This window comes from Drosophila erecta, unplaced genomic scaffold (assembly GCF_003286155.1).
Source record: "Drosophila erecta strain 14021-0224.00,06,07 unplaced genomic scaffold, DereRS2 tig00000092-arrow-pilon, whole genome shotgun sequence".
In the NCBI taxonomy this organism is placed as follows: Eukaryota; Metazoa; Arthropoda; class Insecta; order Diptera; family Drosophilidae; genus Drosophila; species Drosophila erecta.
In genome coordinates, this window is record NW_020825207.1 from 14,221,074 (window position 1) to 14,243,479 (window position 22,406).

Sequence of the window (22,406 nt, forward strand, 5' to 3'; positions counted from 1 at the left end):
GGCCTTAATGAAGTTTGGCCAAGACGAGCGACGCATTCACACTCGCGATGGAGTGGCAGATGCCAGGTATTTTATGTGTATTTTTAGAACACACATATGGAATGTGATACCGGCTTGAACTGCAATTTGCAGGCCATCATTAAAAGTGCCTGCATGCACCATTGACTGTTGACTGACGCGATCTGTAATTTATGGATCAAGTTCCCCCTGTCGATAATGTTATTAAATCCGCAGTTGTGAGCGCATTTGATTAATTGAACCGTTTGTGAGAAATGATGAGCGAGCCACGGAATGTTCATGCCAATTGCCGTTGACTCGGGTCGTTGTTCTGCCATGTTGCAGGAGTTGCTGCCTGCCTGCAGTCGCCTGCAGTTGCCTCATGTTGCCTCATGTTGCTAGTTGCCTTGCGGTTTCAGCCATGTTGCGTTGGCATATCAATTCACATGTCAGGCCGCCAGGCAGGCGAACAGCAGCAACCTACTTATTTATGCAGCAGACCAGGCCAAGTAACTCCAGCACCAGTTCCAAGCTCCGAGCCAAAGCTTCAGCTCCAGCTTCGACTCGGAGCCAGAATGCACACACTCTGACTGATGGCCACGTTCTGACTGCGGCTCGTTGGCCATGCATCCTGGGGCTAAACAACTCAATACATCAGCCATGCCATGCCGCACCGTCCGCTGTTTGCCCCGGCATAAATCATTTTATGCAACAAAATTATGGCAAATATCGGGGGATTACGAGCATGTGTGACGCTCAGGCCCATCAACATTGCAGCACCTCCATCGCCTGGGATCGATTGGGTTGGGTCTCCGGAATGGCTGGGGTGGGGGGCATTAGACACCGCCCACTAGCCACGCGCTTACGAGGTTAAGAACTCATCGAGACTTATCGTCCAAATTAGTCATCACGTCGTTGTTTGCTTTCATATAAAAATTGCGTTCTAAATTCATTGGCAACTCGTGGCATACCTCTAAATGTTTCTGCCGCAATTCTCTAAAAAAATGCATTCCAATTTATAAATATATTTTTTTTATTTTTTTTTTTTGGATTTTTTTTTGGTGAATGATGTAGAAATTCAAAAAAATTCATAAAAGTCCGAAGGCTGATGTTCTAAACTCCATAACTCAACTTATCTTAATCGGATTTTGAAGGGGCATACCTCAAAATGTTTCTTGCGCAATTCTCTAAAAATCTGCATTTAAATTTGAAAATCTATTTTTTTTAATTTTTATTTGTCTGCTTTCTGCTTTCTTCAGCTTTCTGATGTTATGATGTTCTAGAAATTAAAAAAAATTAATTAATTAATCGGCAAGCTCGACTATAGCATTCTATCTTGATTTAGTTTTAAGTGTAAAGTGATTTAAGAATCTATACTAAAGTTCCCATTACCGTATTCTCGCATTGCAGGCAGCTCCACCGAGTTGGCACCCTCGCTGCTGGGCATCTACGACACTTTGACAAACAGCATTGCCGCGGGGGGCGTGGCAGCTGCTCCCACTGCGACATCTCACGAATCGAAGGCATCCAGCAGCGGCGACTCGACGCCCAAGAGGAGCAACAGTAACTGCAGCAGCAGCAGCACTGCCTCATCGACTGGCAGCTGCTCGAGTGTCCCCACCAGCGATGACCAATCCGCCAGCTACACGCTAGCCAGCTCCAGCACCCACTTGGGTCCCCAGGAGCCGCCTGCTCCGCTGGTGGTTGCGGGCCTGCGGGACGATCCGGATGGCGCTCAGTTGAGCAGGTTGGTGCAGCGCAGGAGCCAGGAGTCGCAGATCCACGGCAGCAGCAACAGCATAGCCTCGAGTGGCGGCAGTCGACGGGGTAGCAACATCCGCATCCTCTCACCCAATGTTCACCGGATCATCACGCACTCGGACATCCAGCCAGTGGAGGCGGTGTCCGCGGAGGCACTGAAACTGCACCAGCAGCAATCCCAGAGGAGTCCCACCCACGGCAGGTATATAAAGACCGGTCATTGCGGACCACCACCTGCCGCTGGCTCCACACCTAAGCTCAAGCTCTCGCACATACCGCTGTCCAAGATCACCGGCAAGTTGTCCACCCAGTCTGGCAGCGAACTGGTGTCCACCTTCGATTCCAGCAACGAGTATTTGAACTCGGTGGCCTTCGCCGCCTTCGAGAAATCCAAGCCGCAGGACGAGGATCGAACACCAACTAACCAATCGGTACCAGGCACTCCCTTCCATTTCGATGGCCATCCGTTTCAAGGGCGGAAACTAACGCTGCCCCGGTACGATTCCCAGCAGAGCATCAAGCTGATCGAAATGGAGCAGCTGGCGGCCACCAGTGCCCAACTGCTGCACGCCAAGCCCGCCACGCCCGGAACTCCGGCCACGTCTACTCCCAATCCCAGCAAGCCCAAGGAGTTTGTGTGCAGTGAGCCACTGAGTCCCGTGGACATAGTGGCCACCATAAACTTCGATCTGGTTGCGCAGCATATGGAAAGATTGACTCTGACGGATCCAGGAGATCTGGATCCAAGGGCGGAGCTCATAGAGGCGGTTAACAAAACACTGGTTAGCAAGCCACTGGTCAGGAGCTCCTCCGCCGCCTGTGCCTCCACGATATGCAGCTCACCGCTGCTGACCTATGCCCGCACCAAGAGTTTGGGCACCAAGGCCAGCACTTTGGGCGGTGGAGTGCCTCTCAAGCTGCCCACTGCCGAGCAGCTGGCCGAGCTGGAGGAGGCCAACAAGCTGTCGGCGGAGAGCCTGGACAGGCTCACCGACATCAAGCCCAAGTTTGCAGCTCGCCTCAGTGAGCTGGCCCGGCTGAACAACCGCCCGCTGTCCTCCTCCTCCATTTGCTCCACCTCCTCCAGTTCCAGTTCCGGCTCGGACCAACTGCTGAATGGAAAACTGACGGCCACTTCCTACTTGGCCAGCGTGGAAAGTCTGGCGGAGAGTGAGAACGAGCTGGGCGACCAGCACCATCCGCCAGCGATGAGTGTGCTCGAGAAAACCTGCCTGGAGATCGTAGACTCGGAGCGAAGCTTCGTCGAGGATTTGGGTCAGGTCATCAAGGGGTAAGTGCTCCTCCAGCTTCACCTTTCGTTCAAGGATCTCACACTGTAGTATTTTAGTTACCTGCTCGACTGGAAGGAGCGTGCCTGTCTGCGCGTAGACGAATTGCAAATACTCTTCGCCAACATTGAAGAGATTTATGAATTCAACTCGATGCTTCTGCAGCGACTTATCAACACGGGAAGGGATCCCGGGAGGATCGCCAGGTGCTTCATTGACCTGCGCGATGGCTTTGATGTGTACACAACCTACTGGTGAGTGGATGGTAGAGTATATCGCTATTTATTGCCCTGGGAGCAGTTTGGTGAGTCCCTACAAACGAAATCCTTGGAGCGTACCCATTATTCATGGAAGCGAATAATGACCTAGTTGGGTATTCTGGCCGAGATCTCCACTCTGGCTGGCGTGTTCGCTCCATCTTCGATACTGTTTTAGTGGCCATAGCCTCTTGCCAAGAACGGTAACGACGACCAAAACGATCTCGATAGGCTAGGAGTTGGCTAGCAGCATGACACGAAACAAAACGCCACAAAACGCCAGCGATGGTGATGTCGATGGCGATGGCGTCTCTTGGCAATCCAAGCACGCCACGTTCCATTTAAACGCGGACGTTTACCTGGCCGACCATGCCAATTTGGGGAGCGGGATGCGATGGCAGCGGTTTGATTTGTCGCCTCCAATGACACGCCGCATTCATCATCGTGCCTCCCACTGCCCAAACTGACCACTCTGCTCCCAGCGGCTGATTTGAAATTCAGATTTAATGCCGACCATGATGAAGACCTAAAGCACATGTCATAAATCCCGATTCCCCACAGCACAAGCTACCCGGAAGCCATCTCGCTGCTGACCAAGTTGCTGCAGGCCACGCACACGTACTCTCTGCTCGCCTCCACGCAGAAGCTGCTCCAGCATCGGCTGCCCCTGGGATCCTACCTCCTGAAGCCGGTGCAGCGCATCCTCAAGTACCATCTGCTGCTGGACGTGAGTGGGGATGATCCGAGTGGGTTATCCAAGTGACAGTCCCTAACCATATGCTTTTCCATCCAAACAGAGCCTGCGCAAGCACTGCGATGTGAAGGAGGTGGTCGAGGCCCATGTGATCATGCGCCAGGTGGCGCACAACATTGACCAGGTGAAGCGAAAGCAGGAGCAGCAGAGTCGCGTCAAGGAGCTGTCCGGCATTCTGGACGGCTGGCTGGGACCAGGTGAGTGTGGGATCTCCCACTTAAGCCCCTTCCTGGGCGCCAAACTAAACCCTTCCCTCGCCCTTTTCGTAGAGCTCACGGTTCTGGGAGAGCTGCGCCAAGAGGGCCTGCTGATGGAGCAGCACAACAAGCAGCGGCTGGTTCTCCTATTCGCCACCATGCTGATCATCACCAAGCAAAAGGAGGACGGACGCCTGCAGTTCAAGACCTACATTTCGGTGAGTTGAGTAGATCCTTCGATCCATGAGTTATCTTCGTAATGCACCAATCTTCCAGCAAAACAATCTGATGCTGAGCGAGCACTTGCCCGGGGAACCGACCAGCTTCTATGTCATACCCTTCGACGAGCCGCGCCACCAAATCAAACTGACGGCCCGGAATCGTGACCAGAAGCGCATCTGGACGCAGCACATCAAAGGTGTCATGCTGGAGAAGCTAGACATTCCGATGCGCGCCAAGGAGCTGGTCTACCAGCTGGGCAACGAGGAAGGTGAGTGCTTCCCACTTGGCCAACTTGGATGGCTCGGCTTAGGGCTCTTGCTGTTTTAGTTTTTACTTTGTCTTACCTTGTTTTACTTTTCGTTTTACCCCCTTTTTCCCCCACCTTTTTGTTGTGTCTTTTGTCATGTGGCCAAAACACTTAACGATTTGGATTGGGGACTGCACGAGATGATGAAGTGCCTAACAGTTATGCACATGCGGGTACTTGTTATAGTTGGGTAATGCCTGTCGGCCAGGAGGAAGGAGAGCCACTTCGAGAAAAGTGCAGGGAAATCGAGTCTTTTCAATCAGATCTTTCCACGTACCTTAATCCATATCTGACTGCCAAATTAAACGTAGTGTGAATGTATAAACTAAATGGGTGATATTTTCTCTCACTGCACCCTTGTCGGGGCTCTCCTTAATCCCGACCACATGGAGGACTTTCGCGCGGTGCACCTATGATTCGCACGCTCCAGCTGCGACCAGGTGACATAACCGAGTGGCAAGCGAGTCTAGCGAGGCTAGCCTTTCGCCAAAATCGTGCCAAATCTGTCGACGCCTCGGCGGCGGACTGATTTATTACTTGGAAGCGATGCAGGAGCACTTTAATTGCGGACCGCGGGCGCCCACTTTCCTGGATCGTTAGGGGTTTTGGCCGACAACCTACCGCGCTTAGTTGGTTTCCTACTCTAGTACTAATTCCAATTGATCTAACTCTACTCTACGAAATGCTATATGTTTACCGTTGTAGTACTACCAGTGATGCATTCTAAAACTAAACACCCCAAAACAAAGAAACGAAAAAACTTTGACTAGTGCTTAAGGCGTTTTAAGGCTAAATCCCCACACCCAGAGACTGATAACCCACCAAAAACCAAATAAAATCCGATCAGACAGAAACTAAGGGCTGTAGACAACGGTTAGCCCCAGTACATCTAGTTGTTTAACAAGCTATTCGTAATCGTAGTGTTCGCTAAATGTAACTCTGGTGTCCGAAGAGCCTAGTAAGTATTGCGAGAACCGTACTTGGATTGCTAGCTTTAATTGGCCTTCTAACTCGAACGGGGCTGTGTTTTGTTTGCATGCATCCTAACCCTGAACACATAATCGTACTAGAACGCCGCTTACTAACCAGCAATAACTAATCAATCGATCCCGAAGACTGCATGATACCCTAGAATGCATACTCACTGGTGTTTGTTTTTCGCTCACAATCCGCCACCCGCCAACCGCCACCCACCGCTCACCCCACCGCTTATCACTGCCTCTCTCCACCACTAAATCAGACCTTGACTAATGGATTGTCTTAATATCAGATCGCACGCCGGATCGCAGCACTTGGAAGTGGAGCCTCAACTCGGGAAGTAACTCGACTCCCACTTACCTGGAGCGAAGGAACGCCTGCCGGAGGAGTGAGATACGCCAGCGGAACTCCAAGTTCAAGCGGAAGACGGTGGCCAACTCCAGTTCCTTCGACAGCTTCAATGAGTCCTTGGAGCAGGAGGAGGAATCGGTGGGCCAGGCGAAGCCCTCGAAGCCTCTGGCCAGAAACAACAGCCTGGACGATACTGCTCTGCAGAAACTGGCTGCTGCCATGAGATATCGCAAACGAGATGCTGCAGCGAAGGAGGAGACGAAGACGCCGGTCAAGGAGCCTTGCAAGTGCGACCAGGATGCGAAACAGGATGAGCAACTGGATGCGTGCTCCTGCATTCTGCGGGATCCGCGCAGTCGCAGTGCCAAGTCGCATTCGCCCGTCTTCAGCTACAAGGCTCTCAAGGAGCGCAGTAAGTCGGTTCCCCGGATCGGAGGCTTTAGCTTGGACGAGGAGGTTGAGAGGGAACGGGAACAGGACGAGGATAGCGCCGCCTCCCTGAGGGGCAGCAAGCCCGATCTCTCGGAGCGCAAGACCAAGGGAAAGGGATTCTTTGAAGTCAAGCAATACAACCACAAGACGATGCCCAAAAAGATAGCCAATTTGAAGAAGCAACGTAGTAGCACCACCAAGAGCTGCTCCAGATTCTACATGGATCTCAGCGAGTTCGATAGCAGCAGTGCGACTGTACTCAAGATAACCGAGTCCACCGAGGAGCTGCGTCCGGACGGGGAAATCGAACTGGCCCAGGAAGCCGCCACTCTGGATGAGTCCACGCAGGATCAGTATTACAACCCAGATCGGGAGACCGAGTTGCTGTCCCCAGCAGAGAAGTCCAACCGAGATGCGCAGATAGTCCTGGACTTACTGAAAAACAACAAGGAATTCGAGAGGATATACAACAAACAGCAGAAGAGGCGCGAGAGTCCAGTGAGTCCTGTGAGTCCCGATATAAGTCGTGGACCCATCCTGCCGCCGCCTCGCCCACCATCGCGATCTCCACCACCCTTGGAACTGGAGGAGCAGAAGAGGAAAACAGTTGAAGAGGTGCGAGGAGTGGGCGAGGAGCCCATTTACGAGACCCTGCTGCGCAATGTCCATGTGCCTTACAAGTTCTCACCGGTGCTGGGGCGAGCCAAGTCCTCGCAGATGCTGAAGAAAAGATCGAAGACTGCTCCCGCAGCCTCACGACCGGAATCGGATTACGTCACCCTGGTTTACTCGCCCGAAGGAGTTCTGCAGCGAGTGGGCGAGGAGACGGTGCAGAGGGATAGCTGCAGTTCCTCCACCACTTCGACGTCCTCAAATGGATCGGGATCCACGCTGAAACGAGATAGCCAGAGCACGGTGATCAATCTGTCGATGGAGGCGGTACAAGAGCACGGATCACGACCCTTGCCGAAGAACTCAGTCTCGGGATCGGAGAGTTCTCTGCTGCCACGGGCACTGAAGTCCATAGACAATCTGAGCATGGCCTTCGGACGCTCCAACCGACCGCCGGAGCGCCGGGTGTCCGACGTGAGCGAGATGTGCCGCCAGAGTGTGCTGCATCGCCAGGGTAGCGAGGCGCTGGGTGAGAGGATGGCCCACGTGGACTACGCGGATCCCAAGACTCTGTTCGGACTGGGGGCCCTCAACCACTCGGAACGCGACTCGGTCTTCTCGCTGACCTCCTCCTCCAACGACAGCATGTGCGAGCAGCAGCGCAAGCGATCCGCAGTGGATCCGCCAGCCGCCACCTTCGAGTACGAGCAGCAGGTGGAGGATAGCCTGGAGAATGATTTCCGCGACTCGGCCATTTATAGCGATGACAACGAGAAGCGTTCCGGCGACTACGATGTCCACCTACGCCGTCCCAGCAGTCCGCCTCCGCCACCGCCTCCGCTGGGTCCACGTCCCCATCAGCCGCCACAGATTGCGCCGAAGCCTCCCAAGGATCAGCTCATCCAGCAGAGATCGGGCGTCATCGTCTGCCAGTCGGCCTCCCGCAGCTGGGTACTTCAGCAGATCGAGAACTTCAACAAGTAGGATCCTAGTGATGCACGTCCCATTGCCATAAATGAAATTCCTTTATTATTTCTACATGTACATAGTTTTAAGTGTCTGATCCACACTTTGTATGCAATGCTATTCTTAGATAATATTAGTCGACTGTTTTATATTTAGAGCTTAGTTGCGTAACCGCAGAGTCATTTAATAAAGTTCGTAATCAATTTGAAAATGTTAAGGTCCTGTACCATTTTTTGGACAAAAGGCAGTAGTAAGCAGTAGCCAAAAATAACCTTTCAAGCAAGTTTGCAGCACAACATTATTTGTAGCATACTTTTTCTGCGCTATGATCTTGAATCCAAATTTGACATGTTGGCACATTTTACATTATTTGACATCATTTGAGATAATTTGACATGCTGCAATTTGTGACCAAAAGTAAAATTACCATGTAAATGTAAAATTGAGCTTACCACAAATAAGAGCTTTTCACCATCTGAAAAGTGGCTGAAAAGCTCTATTTTAATAACCGATAAAACTGCCCACAGGTATGCAACTAAAAATAAGCATTTGAGAAGTCCTTTTGCTGCCGAAAAATATGCAATAGGAAACATTTAATTCTTGGGGAAATCACTTAACTGAATTTCTGTGAATCTTATTTGTGGGTTTGTTATTCTGTGAGCACTTTGCCGACTTCCAGTGCAAAATGGTCAAAACCCCAAATTACTATGGATGTAGAGTGCTCTAGCCCTTTTATAGTGCAGTTTTGCTTATAAAATATCCAATGATAAATCATGTAAAATCATTGTTCAATGCCTTTAATAATTCTAAGCTAACTTTAAATCCTCTGTTCTCTAATTCAGATTATTTTGCAAGCTCTCTCCTATTCTTCGAAGCCTGACTAGCAACGGAAAGTTACCATTATTTAACTCATTTAAATGCTAATCCTGTTACCTGCTAAATGGTCTGATTGACATTCACTCGCCTGATAATTACGACAAAATTAAATTTATAATTTGAATGGCAGGTCCGGTCAGACAAGTTCCATGACGTAATCCACTTATACAGTCCGGAATATTTTCGGGGCAAATATACGGTTGTGCAGGAGCTTTCCGCTGATTATGCACACTTTGACCATTTCTCTGGAGGTTCCGCCATTGAACAATGATGGAAATCAGGCGGCCATGTGGCAATGTGGCCATGTGCCATTGGCGACCGTCAAAGTAATCTGCCGGAAAATTAAATGCGATGTATACACTGGGTGGGGAGTGCACACATATCAACAGTGTCAACACGGCGCTTCCACCCACAAACGGCAAAAAATCCACGTTAATTTGCGTTTGCATAATTCATGCAGCCAAATGACCGTGCAATTACGAGTCGCCCACTCAAATCCACATTCGAGCAAACAGTTTAAACTATTTAACGCACTTCCCGTTGGCAGAAGTTCAAAAGTACCATCCGCTAACATACCACTTGGTTAAATTGACCGAGAGACCTGCCGCATGTCCTTGGCAGTTGCATGTATTTAATGGCGCAGACCTGGAGCGCCAGGATGCAGCTGAAGTCAGAAGGCCAAGCCGAGTTCATAGCTCATTTCCAGGGTGCAAGGTCGAATGTCTGGGCCAAAGACCAACTCCATTCAACGGACAAGCGAGTGGCTCAATCGGTTTGCAGCTGAGTTTTCCAGGACCCCGGGCGCTTCGTTTTCCCCAACGCCCCGAGCATTTTACCAATCGTGAGCTGACTGCATTATGTTACGAGTTATCCCCGTTGGCGTAGAGGTCGCCTTCACTTCTTTTCTGTGCCACTGACATCGCAGGTGAGCTTACCTGCTCACTTTTGGCGAGGACAAGGAAAACACACTAACTTACACACAGAATTTCAATTTCTTTGACACGTTTTTGTTGCCGTTCGCTTGCAAAACGCTCAACAAGTGCCAGGATGCTGAGCTGTGGAGCCCGGGTATCTACTACAGGCTGACATGCACTCGAAGAAAAACTGTGCTCACTTTGCTAACTTATATAGGTTATATGAAATAACACAACAAGTTGTACATCAATACTTTGCTTTTAACTTTCACTTAAATGATAGTAATGTAAGTACTCAAACAGAATATGCCTGTAATAGGTTTAAAAAGCCAAGCCTTTATAAAAAGACAATGCATTTTAAGAGCGCCTTCGAGTCACACTTCGGAGCACCATAGAGAATGATATATATCATTTTAACTGAATGAGTGAATGCTGCATGCGATTTCCTCTCCGGGAAGTACAATGAAGGAGTGTGAACGATGATTGATTGGCAAAAGTAATTAGTCGAAAGTAAGTGGGGCACTATGCCTTTTTTCTCAGTGTAACTGAATATTGGGAGTGTAACAGACAAGCTTTGACTTTTATGGCCCCCGGAAAATCTCGTCCCAACCCCCTTGAACCTGCCATTCTGGCACCCCATCCGAGCTCGCTGGCCACTGCCTCGTCCGCTCGCTTAACTCGGGAAAACTTTAGCAAATTGCCATTTTGGCATTTAACTGCAGCAGGAGGAAATGGCCCCCCGCTGCCAGTTTTCTTACATTTGAGAGATTATTTTGTCGTGGCCCCTTCGCTTCTCGCATTTAATGCCCTTTCCCCTGCCACCAGCGTCCTTACCCCACCGCCGATCGAGGTTCGTGGGCCACAGTCGAGATTCCGCTTGTAATTTGCATGCCGCAAGTGCCACACCCACTCGCCCGAAATGAGCGCCCCTTTTCGCAGCTCTTTACGCATTTTCGTATCTCGTTAGGGTTCCCGGCCTGACTTTTTGCGGCCTCCCGCCCGCCGACGAAGAATAAACAATGCCCCAATGCCCCAGCCCACCGACAACATCCTGTTTCCTGCGCCACGCAAATTTCCAAGTAGATCCAGACCCACAAACATCAACAGGCGGGCAAACAACCCGGCCAACCTTTTCTCATTTCCTTTGTAAGCCCGACCGTAGACGTCCTATATATAGTATGGGTGCCATAGTATGGTATAGGCGCAACTTGTTGCTGTTGCCTCCCAGCTATCGCAAAAAGCAATTTCATGCCAATGCGATGAATTGACAGCGACAGCAGGAGCAGCCGGCGCTGGATAGCGAAAGGAGCGACCTCGTCTGCTGCCGCCGGCGTTTGATCCTGATAACCCAGCACACACGGGCGGACAGGTGTGCCATATGAGCAGGTGGCATAGGTGGCTCCCATCCATTCCAGTTGTCCAGCTCTTCATTACGCTTATGGGGCTGGACGGACGACGGACGCATCCGGTGGCGGCGTACGGCCACTCACATCCCTAAATGCCACTAGCATGTAATAGGGTTTCTTGCTTTTTCCGGCTACACGATATCCGCTTCTTATTTTCACATGTTTCGAGCAACTGGAGGGCACAGAATAATAGAGCCAAGTTTGTAGGTCTTGGCCAAATTGCAAGCTAATGTCTTAGATCGCCGTGTTTATTGTGCGCTAACTAATTGATATTTTTTGCCTTCTGCCTTGTTGCAGAGGGATTTATGCAGTGGAAGCTTATTATTTGGAAATAGATTAATATTACAATATTACTAGAAAGTAACATTATAATCGCTTAGCTACTGAGCAACGTTCAGTCTTTAATATAGCACTTGATAAATGGCCTGCAAGAAGCTCATTTCATTTGCGTTACTACAGTGACAAGTTGGCAGCTAAGTTATTGCTGCCCAAGTGAAGTTCCAGGACTTTGCTGTCCAGTCTTGTTGGCATGCTAGGGTATGCGGTATGTCGACACGGCCGTTGCTCCCGATGTTTACGTAGTCCCTCGTCCCACCGTGCAAATAATCATACTTCAAAGGCAATAAATCGTTATTTAAATTTCATTTTCCACACTGCTTAAAGTTTCATTTCGGAAATTTCAGTGGCCCCGCCACTCCGGGAATCCCTGCCAAGGATCCAGCTGAATCCTGGCTGCTGGCGGGCGGTGGGCGGAAAGTATGCTTTAAAAATTCGGCTTATTTGGTTATGAATCCCTCGAGAGTGACGGCTGGCGGCGCGAATATTTCTTCATCTGCCATGCGAGAATACCTGAGTGTTCGTTTGTTCGCTTGTTTGTTTGTTTGTTTGTTTGTTTGTGCGTCTGAGTGGCCCGGCCCTTTTTATTTTTACTTTTATTTGTATTTTTTCTTTTTGAGGTGGCTCGGCACTAGGCACACATCCATACATCCATACATTCGCAAGTGTGCAGATGTGCAGATGGCCAACAGCTTTTGGCCCTAAAAGATTGTGTGTACTCTGGCGTCCTTTATGATCCCTTTTCCGGCTAGCTCTTAAGGTATTGCCTGCCCGCTGCGGAGGACAGAGTAATCCGTTCGGAAACGTAAAAGGATAATGCAGTGTGTCGTTATCCCTCGTGCTACATAATCGATGGGTAATCCGAGATAGGACGGCCATGGCTGTCCAGATTCGTAATAACTCATACCTGTCCGCATTTAATTAACGCCATATCCACCCCAATTTAATTGTGCGCCTGGCATTTAGCTGCACCCCAAATAACCCAGCTTACGCGGTCTAATGGCTTAGCTTTTAATCGATTTTTGTCGACTCTCCAGCGACTCGATTATGATCCTTGGAACCCTCAACGACTTCCGCGCCCCATGCCAACGTTGCTTATTTTCATAAGAATTTACACTGCCCGGGAGGCTGGTGCTGATTAGGGAATGGGCCGGTCGGGGATACTCATTTAGACTTGTTTATTGAACTTGGAATTAGTTTGATTTGGCCACTGAGCCCGCCAAGGACGAAGGTAAGCGACACAATCGCTGCTCGAAAGGAAGCCATTTGCATGATGATCTGCGGGCGGCGGCTCTTCGGTGCGTTAAATGTAATAAAATAAGCTCATTAAAATTATGAGACCCAGCAGGTGGCGGGGTCGGTGAGCCGCCAAAGTTTCGCCGATAAATCTGTAAGAGGGCTGGGGTTGCCATGCCATTGTCAGGAATGTGAGTCCACTGATTTGGGCCATCAATCAGAGCCGGATTGTCAACTTTTCAGCAGCTCCGAGCGACGTCTTCTCGTAAGTTAATTACGGCCATCCAGCGACTGCCGATTGATTCTGCGATTCTCGGAAAAACCAATATTGTGTCGGTGTGCTTCGCAGGACTTCGCAGCACTTCGCAGGATTTCGCAGGAGCGTGAAATCCGGCCAAGTTTCGGGTGCGACTGACAACAAGCACTTAACACATTCCAGCCGCCTGCTGCTGCCCCGCTCTAATGAACCACAAGTGCGCAACAGCTGAGATGTGGGAGGGCCAGGACTTCGGCAGCAGCCGCATCAGTTGGCATTCAATTTGCGGTTGCAGCCCGTGACCCCTGACCCCCGCCCCTGCCCCTGCCCCTGGCCCCTGCAAAGGAAACACAAGTTAGTTACAGAGCGTCCTTGTCCTTTATTTATCGAATGAAGAGATCGAGTCGAAGGAAAGCGAAGGAAGGGAGGGGAGGCAGGATGGAGAGGGAGGGGAAGGGGAAGGGGAAGGAGAGATTCATACACCAAACAAGTAATCGGATTTTATCTCCGTGTACTCTAATTAATTTGCTTTTTCTGCAGCCTCATCGCGGTGACAGGCAAAAGCGTACAATTGTGGATTATACTATGCAACACAAAAATGATTCTTTGTTGGGTTGTCCCTTGAGTTGTACAGCGCTGCTTTGCTTTGTCTTTGTTTGGAAAAATATAAATATACATCGATCTTTACGCATATACATAGATAAATATATATATTGGTATTTGGTTGGATATCTTTATAGCTACGCCTTAGGCCAACTGTTCTGGTTAAGTGGTAGCGGTACAATTTCATCGTTATCAAATAGCAAATGGCAATTCACAATAAATTCGGTGGGAGTTCATAGCTGGCTCTGTGATTCGATTGTGGATTCCTCAGCAATTTGATTAGCAACTCAATTTGGCCTCGACCCGGCGCACGCGGCGTATGCGCGATGCAGATGGCCACAGTGCGGATGCGAAATATTTGCCGCGTTGCGTTGCGTTGCAAATTAAAACTTTCGCCGGGGCAAGTTTCTGTTTTGTTTGCTAAATGTTAAAAATGATAAAGTGCACTCGACAGAAAGGCGGACGTGGAGCATGTGAAGCGGAAGGAAAGGGTTGGAGCAAACATGAGTGCACAGCTGTCGAGTGCTCGACTTTGGACGAGCCCGGTCCAGGGCCAGGACCTCCATCCCACTCCCGTTCGGCTCCTCGCGTTCCCCCTTTAGTGTGTAAGTTTGCGTATGAAAATAGTTAGAGATACGTTTGGTTTCGCCTGCCTTTCGCATTTTGTAAAAGGTATTTTTCAAATATAAGCGTATGAGTTCAGAAGGGTTAGAAGTTCCAACCGAGCACGGTCGTAAATATATGTGTATACGTATCTATCTCTAAATATATAATGTATAATGTAGGTACACGTAAAGATACACACATCGATATACTCGCAGTAACGTCTGAGTGAAGTACTTTGATTAAATGGTATTCCCTTTAGTTTAATTTAGTTTTGCTTTGTTTTGTTTTGGTTTGGCTTAGACTAACAACAGTCAACATTCAACAGTCATTCCGATATGAGATATTCGTCGATTGGAAGAATTTCTTTGCGAAGCAGGTGGAGCGTTTAGTAACCCTAGCCTAGACAATAAACTTATCCGATAGAGGTCACGTGTATATGTATATGCTGCTTATGGCCACTATGTGTATACATAAATCAACATCTATAAAGTTTCTCTCGTCCTGTGGGGCCTGCTCTTCAAACGAAGCGTTTCAATTGACAGCGCATTATTGGAATTGAAGTTATTCGCATTGGAACACATATATGTATGCAAGTACGCATTAAAAGTACACATATAAATAAATAGTACTACGGCTTCTCCCACTTCATCGGGCTTATTTATTTCTTTTCGGGTCGAAGGCTGCACACGCCTCGCTGGGTCGTTGGATCAATGGATCATTGGATCATTGGATCGGGGCTTATCAATCTGGCCTTCGTCGCCCAGTTGGAGGAGCGTCTGGCACCGATAAGCCGATCCAAAACATCCGCCATAAACACGCCGCCTATCGCCGAATCCGGAGGCCTGACCACAGCCAATGACTTGCCGAAAAGCCAGACCCGCATTAAGCATTTAATAAACGGAGCCCCATTTGACAAACAAAGGAGATGAACACATCCCCGCCCCCTTTCTGCGGTTCCATCTGAATGGCATGTGGAATATTTGGCCGCAGCCCCGCAACCCGCAGCCGCTTTTGATAAAATTCTCCTTTGTATACAGTTTTGTGGCATAATTTCGCCCAGGAATGCCGGGCGATAAAACGAAGACATCGAGGTTGGCTCAGCACATGTGATTGGGTTCGCCTGGGGGACATCTCTATAGCACATGCAGATTCTCGCAGCTCTTCGACTTGGAGATGTCGCTGAGGCAGATCTTCTGCAGCAGCTCCTTGGCCAGGTGCAGCGATATGTGGGTGCGCGAGGTCTTCATCTTCGAGGCGGTGGCCTTCTTCTCCCGCTTCTCCTTCAGCCGCATCTGTTTCAGAGTGTCATAGTGAAAGATAGGTACAAAGATGTTTAACAGCAGAGCTTAGAATGAGATTCGTTGCCTTAAAATGCCAGCTAGCATAGCTGTTAATTATATACATTTGTAAGATGTAACTTTATTAATTTTACGAGCTAATCAACCAGTATCGGAAATATCCTACCCACTCACCCAATCAGGTTAGCTGACCCGCTCGCCGCACCATTTTCATTAATTAGTGAGCCGATCCGGAAGCAGGCCCAACCAAACCCAAACCCGAAAGCCAACCCAGCCCGCAGCAGCGTGGTAAATCCATTTAACTCCGTTTCCTGCACAATTTCGCCATGCATCGCTGGGTTGGGTGTGGTTGGCTCCTTGCCCCAAACGACCGCACGCTGCCCCACTTGCCGCAGCCTTGCCACCCCGACTCACCTGCTTCAATATGCCGACGAGCAGCTCATCCACGTTGTGCTGTATGCCGCTGGACGTCTCAATAAATTTGGCATCGCGTGAGGCGGCCAGGGCTTTGCCCTCTTGGGGGAAGAAGGGCGAATTGGGGAACGAAATGAAATCAAGCCATCATAATTAAGGCCCCCGGACTTACCCTGTGATGTGATGAGCCGGGCGCGGGCCAGATCCGCCTTGTTGCCCACCAGGATGACGGCCTTGTCCTTGGTGTAGTTCTCCTGCCACAGGTAATTGATGATTTCCTCGGCCACGCGGAAGGAGCTGCGGTCCACCACCGAGAAGACCACGACACAGCCGTGCGGCTCGTATGTGGAGAGGGAGTTCTCCACGCTCATCTCGACGCTGGGATGGTCGATGAAGACCATGTCCGATTCCTCATCGTCCAGCAGCACGCTCACCGTCTTCTCGCCGAACTCGTCGTCTAAAACTCAGATCAGAATTAAACTCTAAAGACGACAGTGGCAGCCGGGAAGCTAGGGGTCAGGCACACACATAGGTTCCAGCTAGGGGTCACTCGGCTACTCACTGCGCTCTGCGGATAGTCCCCGAGGTACCCGGACCATAACCCGCACCCACTTTGGCACACAACTTACCCAGGCTGGCGTCATAGGTGTGCATGTACTCCGAGGTCATGAACTGATTGACCAGCGCCGTCTTGCCCACGCCGGCATCGCCCAGCATCACGACGCGGTAGCGGGCCGGCGGAGGTGGATCCAGATTCTCCGAGTCGTCCGGTGTCGCCGGCAGCGAGTCCACATTGGCATAGCCCGCTCCGCAACAGCTGCCCTCGAAGGGGGAACGTTCGCTGGCCCGGCTGTTCGTCGAGTTGACGCTGGTGTTGCTCCGCGATCTCCGCGAGATTATCGAGTCGCCGCAGTTGACCACGTTGCCCTTGCTGATGGAGAAGTGGCGCAGGCGGTACAGGTCATCACTGGCCCGCGGATTGTACGGCCGCTCCGGAAGGGAACAGACTCGCGGACGAATATGGTCGGGAACTGAAATGGGTTGGATTGGATGGGTTGATATCCGATTTTGGATAGAATTTGACTATCTTCAAAAGAAAGACCATGATAAACGGAAGCATTCTCACCCGGCAACTCGAGGAAGTTCGATGTTCTGCGCTGGCGACCGCGATTGGAGCTCTGGAAGGCCAGTGGGCCCACATCGTCGTTGGAAACGATGGAGGCATTGGAGCAGGCGCTCTTCATCGACTCCCGGGAACTGCGCCGGCTGGCCAGATAGGCCAGTCCGCCTTTGGAGCTGCCCCTGCGTCGCGGCTTGTGCTCCACATGGGCCTTCGGCTTGCTGGGCTTGCAGCCACTTAGCTCGTGGTCGGCATCTTGGGTCAGGTCACTAGTGGATTTGCGGTAGCGCAGTGAGACCACGCTGTCGGAACAGGTGCGATCCAGCGTGGAGTGGGAGCTGTGGAGCACCTGGTAACCGGGATTGGAGGTGATGTTGATGGCATGGCGGCGCTGGCGCCGCGATTGCGGCTGTCCGGCCTCTGGCTCCATTTCCGGCTCCGTAAAGCTAAAGCTGGTGGTGGTGTGGGTCACCATGGTGCTGTTGGTGTGCTGGGTGCCCGTCTCGCCGGATTCCATAGACAGCTGGGTGCAGTCGGTGACGCAGGAGTCGCGCTTCAAGCCATAATAGCCTCCTCCAGCCGATCCCGATCCTGCTCCCGCAGCCGCACTGAGATTTCTGGCCTCGATCTTGCTGATCACCGGTAGCTCCCACTCATCCCGCTGCCTCTTGCTCGGTCCCGCTTGGGCGTATCCTCCATCTCCCGCTCTGTCCATGGCCATAGCCACCGCCATGCTCTCATCCACGCCGGTTGTGGTCAACTGGGGAACTGGATCCAGTGGGGTCTTTGTCCTCATTAGCTTCTTGGAACCCTGTCGACGTGGCGAGCTGGGCGGATCGTAGTACAGGGCTCCGTCGTCCGGTGAGATCGGTTCGTAGTACTCGAACTTCCTGCCGTGACTGGGACTCACGGCATCAAAGACAAACTGGCACTGGGACTTCGGACTGCGTGCCGTGGTGCGTCCGCTGAGCAGGGAGGCCGAATCATCTATGGAACCCGAAGGAGGCGTCTGATAATAGGAGCTGGGCGTGGAGCTACTGACATCATCACAGCTGTCTTGGGCAAAGGTGGTGGTGATCTTGGGACTCCTCGGGGTATCGTATCCCCCATAGTTGTAACCCGACGTCGGTCCTCCATGGTATTGCCTGTTGGGGGTATCAAGTCACACTAATTTGTCGCGGATTCATTTGGCATCTCACCTGGGCAGCTTGGGAGTGGCTCCTTTGCAGGGCAGCGGATTGCTGGCAGCTCGGGCAGGTACTTTGTGGTGCGAGGAGTGCGGGTGGCCATAGGATCCTCCACCGACAGCTCCCTCATCCCAGCTGCGCTGTTGCTGGGCCATTTCACGACTGCTGGACAGTTAAACACGAATTACTCAATGCACTCAGAGGAAAATCGATGCACAATCAAAAATTGACAATATAAGGCAGAACCCAGAGTTAAACTGTAACTACTTGATGGCAGTTTACTGAGATAGTTAAGTAAGATGGAAAACATGCTTATGCTAAATCAATTTATCCCTGTGCATGTGGTGGGCTGATGAGATGAGTAGATGGGATGGTAACGCGTCGCTGATGGCCAACTCATGTGTAAATATCATGGGCCATTACTCATCCTCATCATGCACACACACAAAAGCGTGGGCCATGGCCCAAACGGGCACAAAGTAAACATAATTTATGGCCTTATCTGTATTTAATCAAAATAATGAAAAGCGGACCCTAGGAGCCGTTTGGCCAGCAGAACAGGGCGACGAGTGTTGTGGCCGCAAGTCATTTTCCGACTTTGGTCGGATAGCAGGAAGCCATAAAGAGCCGGGGAAGTGCTCTATTTGGCCTGGCAATTATTGTTAAATGTGCGTTCTCCTTCGCATGGTGGCCTAAGTGGCCGCCCCTATTATCGCTCCACCCAGCCACCCAACCACCCAACCACACCCACAAGCTGTCAGCACATTCACACACCACTGGATGCTTAACTTATGCAAAAGTTGGCAACAATCCGCTTGCGGGAAACTTCACGTTGGTGTGCGGGGCGGTAGCAAAGTTCCTCTAATGGGATTTGCCAGCCTCGCGTTTGAGTTGCAGCCGCGAACTGTTGCCTACATTTGGGCGCCCTCGGCAGATGGCAGCGATGGCCACTTCCTCAGCTCCAATTGCGCCGGCAAGTGGCTTTCCATGCTCCGCATAGGGGCTATGTTGGCCAGCACTTTAGTTTTACGATGGCGGAACATCCCGTGGCGATTGCTGCACTTTAATGCGAGCTACCGTGCCTCATTGCTGTTGCATGCATATGTTGCAGTTGCCGCTGCCTGGCCGTTCACTTGGCTGTGCCCCCGGGACACACGTGGCTCGTTCGAGCTGCCACCTTCTACTGCGGGCTCACGTCCGACCTGCGGGCCATTATTATCTATCGCGAGTACAAATTGCCCTGGAGCCCACACACATCCGTATGCGTGAGTACGTGCCCATACGGGAAAGCAAATAGTGCGGAATAACCGTCGTTGAGTACCTGGTAGTCCACCTGTTGGATGCGGACCTTGGTGGTTTTCGCCACGCCGCGTAAAAGTCGGAAAACTCTTCATGTTTGCGTCTCAGTTTTGTTCACTGCGACCCATGTTTGTACGATATTTAATCATTGCTTTGTAATACAATAAAAAGTACTAAGTTTGTGGACAGTTTTGGTCTGGCAAACTTAAATTTTAACTCTTGCTTAGATTGTGTGGAATAAACTGGAATGCATAATCATGAACTGAAAAGTTGGTCGTTTCAAAGTTTTCACCTAAGTCCCTGAATCTTTGAGACAATCTTTTCGTAAATTCCACTTACAAGGCATCAATTATTCGAGTGATTGATTCAAGTGTTTAGCAACTTGTTGTTGCCCCGCCACAGCCAGCTAGCTATTCGCCCATCTTTTTTGTTGCGTTGTGTTTTGCATTTCACGTAATATAATGGCGTGTTGCCACCGCAACGAGTCGAACCAAGCCGACCAGTGGGGACGGATTGGGGGATATAGCTCGAGGATGATAACAAAATGTTGACGCAAAAGTGGCCATGAGTCCAGGGCTCACCTGACCCACTCCCTCTCGCTCTGGCCAACAGGTTTCGGCATTGCGAGAATCTGCAGACAACAAATCAATAGGAATATCTGTCGTTCTCGTTCCCGTTCTCGTTCTCTTTGGGCGCATTCAAGTCCTCAGCAGTTCGGTCCGCATCGTTTTTTTCAATGCGGAATTGTGTATGCATAAAGGCCAACGAGCTGGGGCCCGGGGGGAGTTTTTGGCCAGCTTATTGTATTAGACCAGGGTCCTGATGCCCGGAGGGGTTCGCCGAGAAAAGGTAAGCTTGTGTAAGATAATAATTGCTGCAGATTTCCGAATTATAAAGGAAATGTGAGCCCTTGGTTCTGGCAGCGGCTGGAATTATTGATGGATTCCATTGACTTTAAGCCGACTAGCGCTACCTGGGCCCATAACTTATGCATGCCGGGGAGCGATGTGTGGATAATTTGAATGGGGTTAAGCCCCATTTGCATATACAAATGCCAATGCGTGGGCCGCGCTTCAATCAGGTTTATGGCCTCGGGTCCGCCTGCACTGGCACCACCTCGCTTTTCCGGCTTTCCGCTTTTCCGCTTTTCTGCTCTGCGCTTTCCGTCTTCCGTCTGCGCCTCTTTCCTTGCCGCCCCTAGTGCTCCGGCTGGCCATCATCAGTGCGCATTTGAGTACCAGGTGGCCGGAGTAATGACTCTTCGTCATTACGTTGCAGGCCTCCATCGCGTCATAAAGAAGTTCTCGGGTCAACCCTTTGGCAAACTTTGTTTGTAATTAAGCCCGCACCCGTTAAACGCATACTTAACACCAGCCTCCCCACCCCACTGTTCCTACCACTCCCACTCCTATCTACCCGTCCAGCCACCCAAGCTGACGGGGCACTTTCACCCCTGTCTCCGCTGTAAAAATAACCGAGTGTGTGCACAACACAAACAGGGAAAGTCCATAAAACACTTAAGATCTAGGAGTATGTATACGCCGGGGTTGGAAGGTGGAGGGTGGCTGGTGGCTGGTTGCTGGTTACTGGTGCTGGGCTGGTCAGTTCGCAAATTACAAATCCTGGCCAAAGTCACGTCGCAAGTTGGTCATTAGCCGCCACTTGAGTCCCGAAGCTCCGCCCACGCATCGATTTTATTGCAACACATAATTCTTGAGGCCGGGGCCATTTGTGCAAATCTCATGTTGATGGCATATTAAGTGACCTCCGGGCTGTTTTTCAAAGCCCCCACCCCCCACTAGGCCACCCAGACGAGCAATCCGCATTTGGTGCCCCCAAGCGCCTGCCAATTTGCACTTTAAACGGCCGGCGGGTGGGCACAAAGCGATGGCGTTGGATGGACAGAAATGGCGCAAACTTACGTGTAATTAGACGCGTCTGGGCGCGAGGATTAGCAATTAAGCGAGTGTCCTGTGAGCGCAACAAGTGCCGCACTAGGAGGGGGGTGCACGAAAGGGACGAAGCGGCGTTAAAAGAGACACAGGACACGAGTAATCCCAGCTGGGGGCGGGGAGCTGGGAGCTTAGGGGGCGGGGTGGGTGGCAAGCGCCGTTTGGGGGCAAAGTGAGAGCAGCGCATAAATCAACATGTCAAATCGCAGCTTACAAAGTGCCGAACAAACACACGCACAGGCACACAGGCACACAAACACACAGATATATTTAAACGCACCCACCAAGACAGACTGAAACTCACTTTTACTCCGCGTGCCGCATTACAGTTTAATGTTTACCATTTTCATCAAATTTGTCGGATAATTCGGTCTGTTATAGCAACTTGGCTAATTGTTTAACAGCAACAATGCCACCAGCACACCGATACTGCCACTGGTACACCATCAGCAACACAAACACCAGCACAAACACCAGCACAAGCACAACACAACACACACCGACGAGCAACAGTTTGCACGGCCAGCCGCTCGGGGCTTTCTGCACTTCCGTTTCCGCTGGCGACTGCCGCTCTCACCAACTTCCGCCCGGTCGAAGCTGCGGCGGCGGCTGCTCGAGCTGAACTGTGGCGCCCCCCGGTTGTTGGCTGCCTTTTTCCTGGCCACCGATTCCCGTGCATCCGAAGTGCTGGAAAAGCTCCGATGGCCGAGCTTTTCGCGGCCTTCCATTGGCTGGAAAGTGGAGCCGACGGCAGCCAGCGAGTGCAGTGGACGGCACTGT

The 22,406-nt window shown here is 50.9% G+C and overlaps 2 protein-coding genes across 4 annotated transcripts in view; one reads left to right on the forward strand and one right to left on the reverse strand.

Moving 5' to 3' along the window:
• Nucleotides 1–8,334, forward strand: part of LOC6547013 — a 43,286-nt gene extending 34,952 nt beyond the window's left edge. For 2 of the 3 annotated variants that reach the window (XM_001974664.3, XM_026980323.1), the window contains exons 2-8: nucleotides 1,408–3,049; nucleotides 3,107–3,301; nucleotides 3,866–4,031; nucleotides 4,102–4,255; nucleotides 4,328–4,473; nucleotides 4,532–4,745; nucleotides 6,055–8,334. In XM_001974664.3, the coding sequence (XP_001974700.2) occupies nucleotides 1,408–3,049; nucleotides 3,107–3,301; nucleotides 3,866–4,031; nucleotides 4,102–4,255; nucleotides 4,328–4,473; nucleotides 4,532–4,745; nucleotides 6,055–8,141 (4,604 nt within the window). In that variant the 3' untranslated portion in view covers nucleotides 8,142–8,334. Of the gene's footprint in view, nucleotides 1–1,407; nucleotides 3,050–3,106; nucleotides 3,302–3,865; nucleotides 4,032–4,101; nucleotides 4,256–4,327; nucleotides 4,474–4,531; nucleotides 4,746–5,489; nucleotides 5,743–6,054 lie in introns of all 3 variants that reach the window. The other variant, XR_003407861.1, reaches the window with a different exon arrangement.
• Nucleotides 8,335–14,985: 6,651 nt separating this feature from the next.
• LOC6547012 lies at nucleotides 14,986–22,169 on the reverse strand. Its single transcript, XM_001974663.3, has 7 exons — nucleotides 21,931–22,169; nucleotides 18,388–18,540; nucleotides 17,195–18,333; nucleotides 16,698–17,099; nucleotides 16,241–16,525; nucleotides 16,069–16,169; nucleotides 14,986–15,648 (listed from the first exon to the last, which is right to left on the reverse strand). Exons 2-7 carry the CDS (start codon nucleotides 18,528–18,530, stop codon nucleotides 15,490–15,492), a joined length of 2,229 nt encoding a protein of 742 aa, XP_001974699.1. The 5' UTR covers nucleotides 18,531–18,540; nucleotides 21,931–22,169; the 3' UTR covers nucleotides 14,986–15,489.
• Between the last annotated feature and the right edge of the window lie 237 nt (nucleotides 22,170–22,406).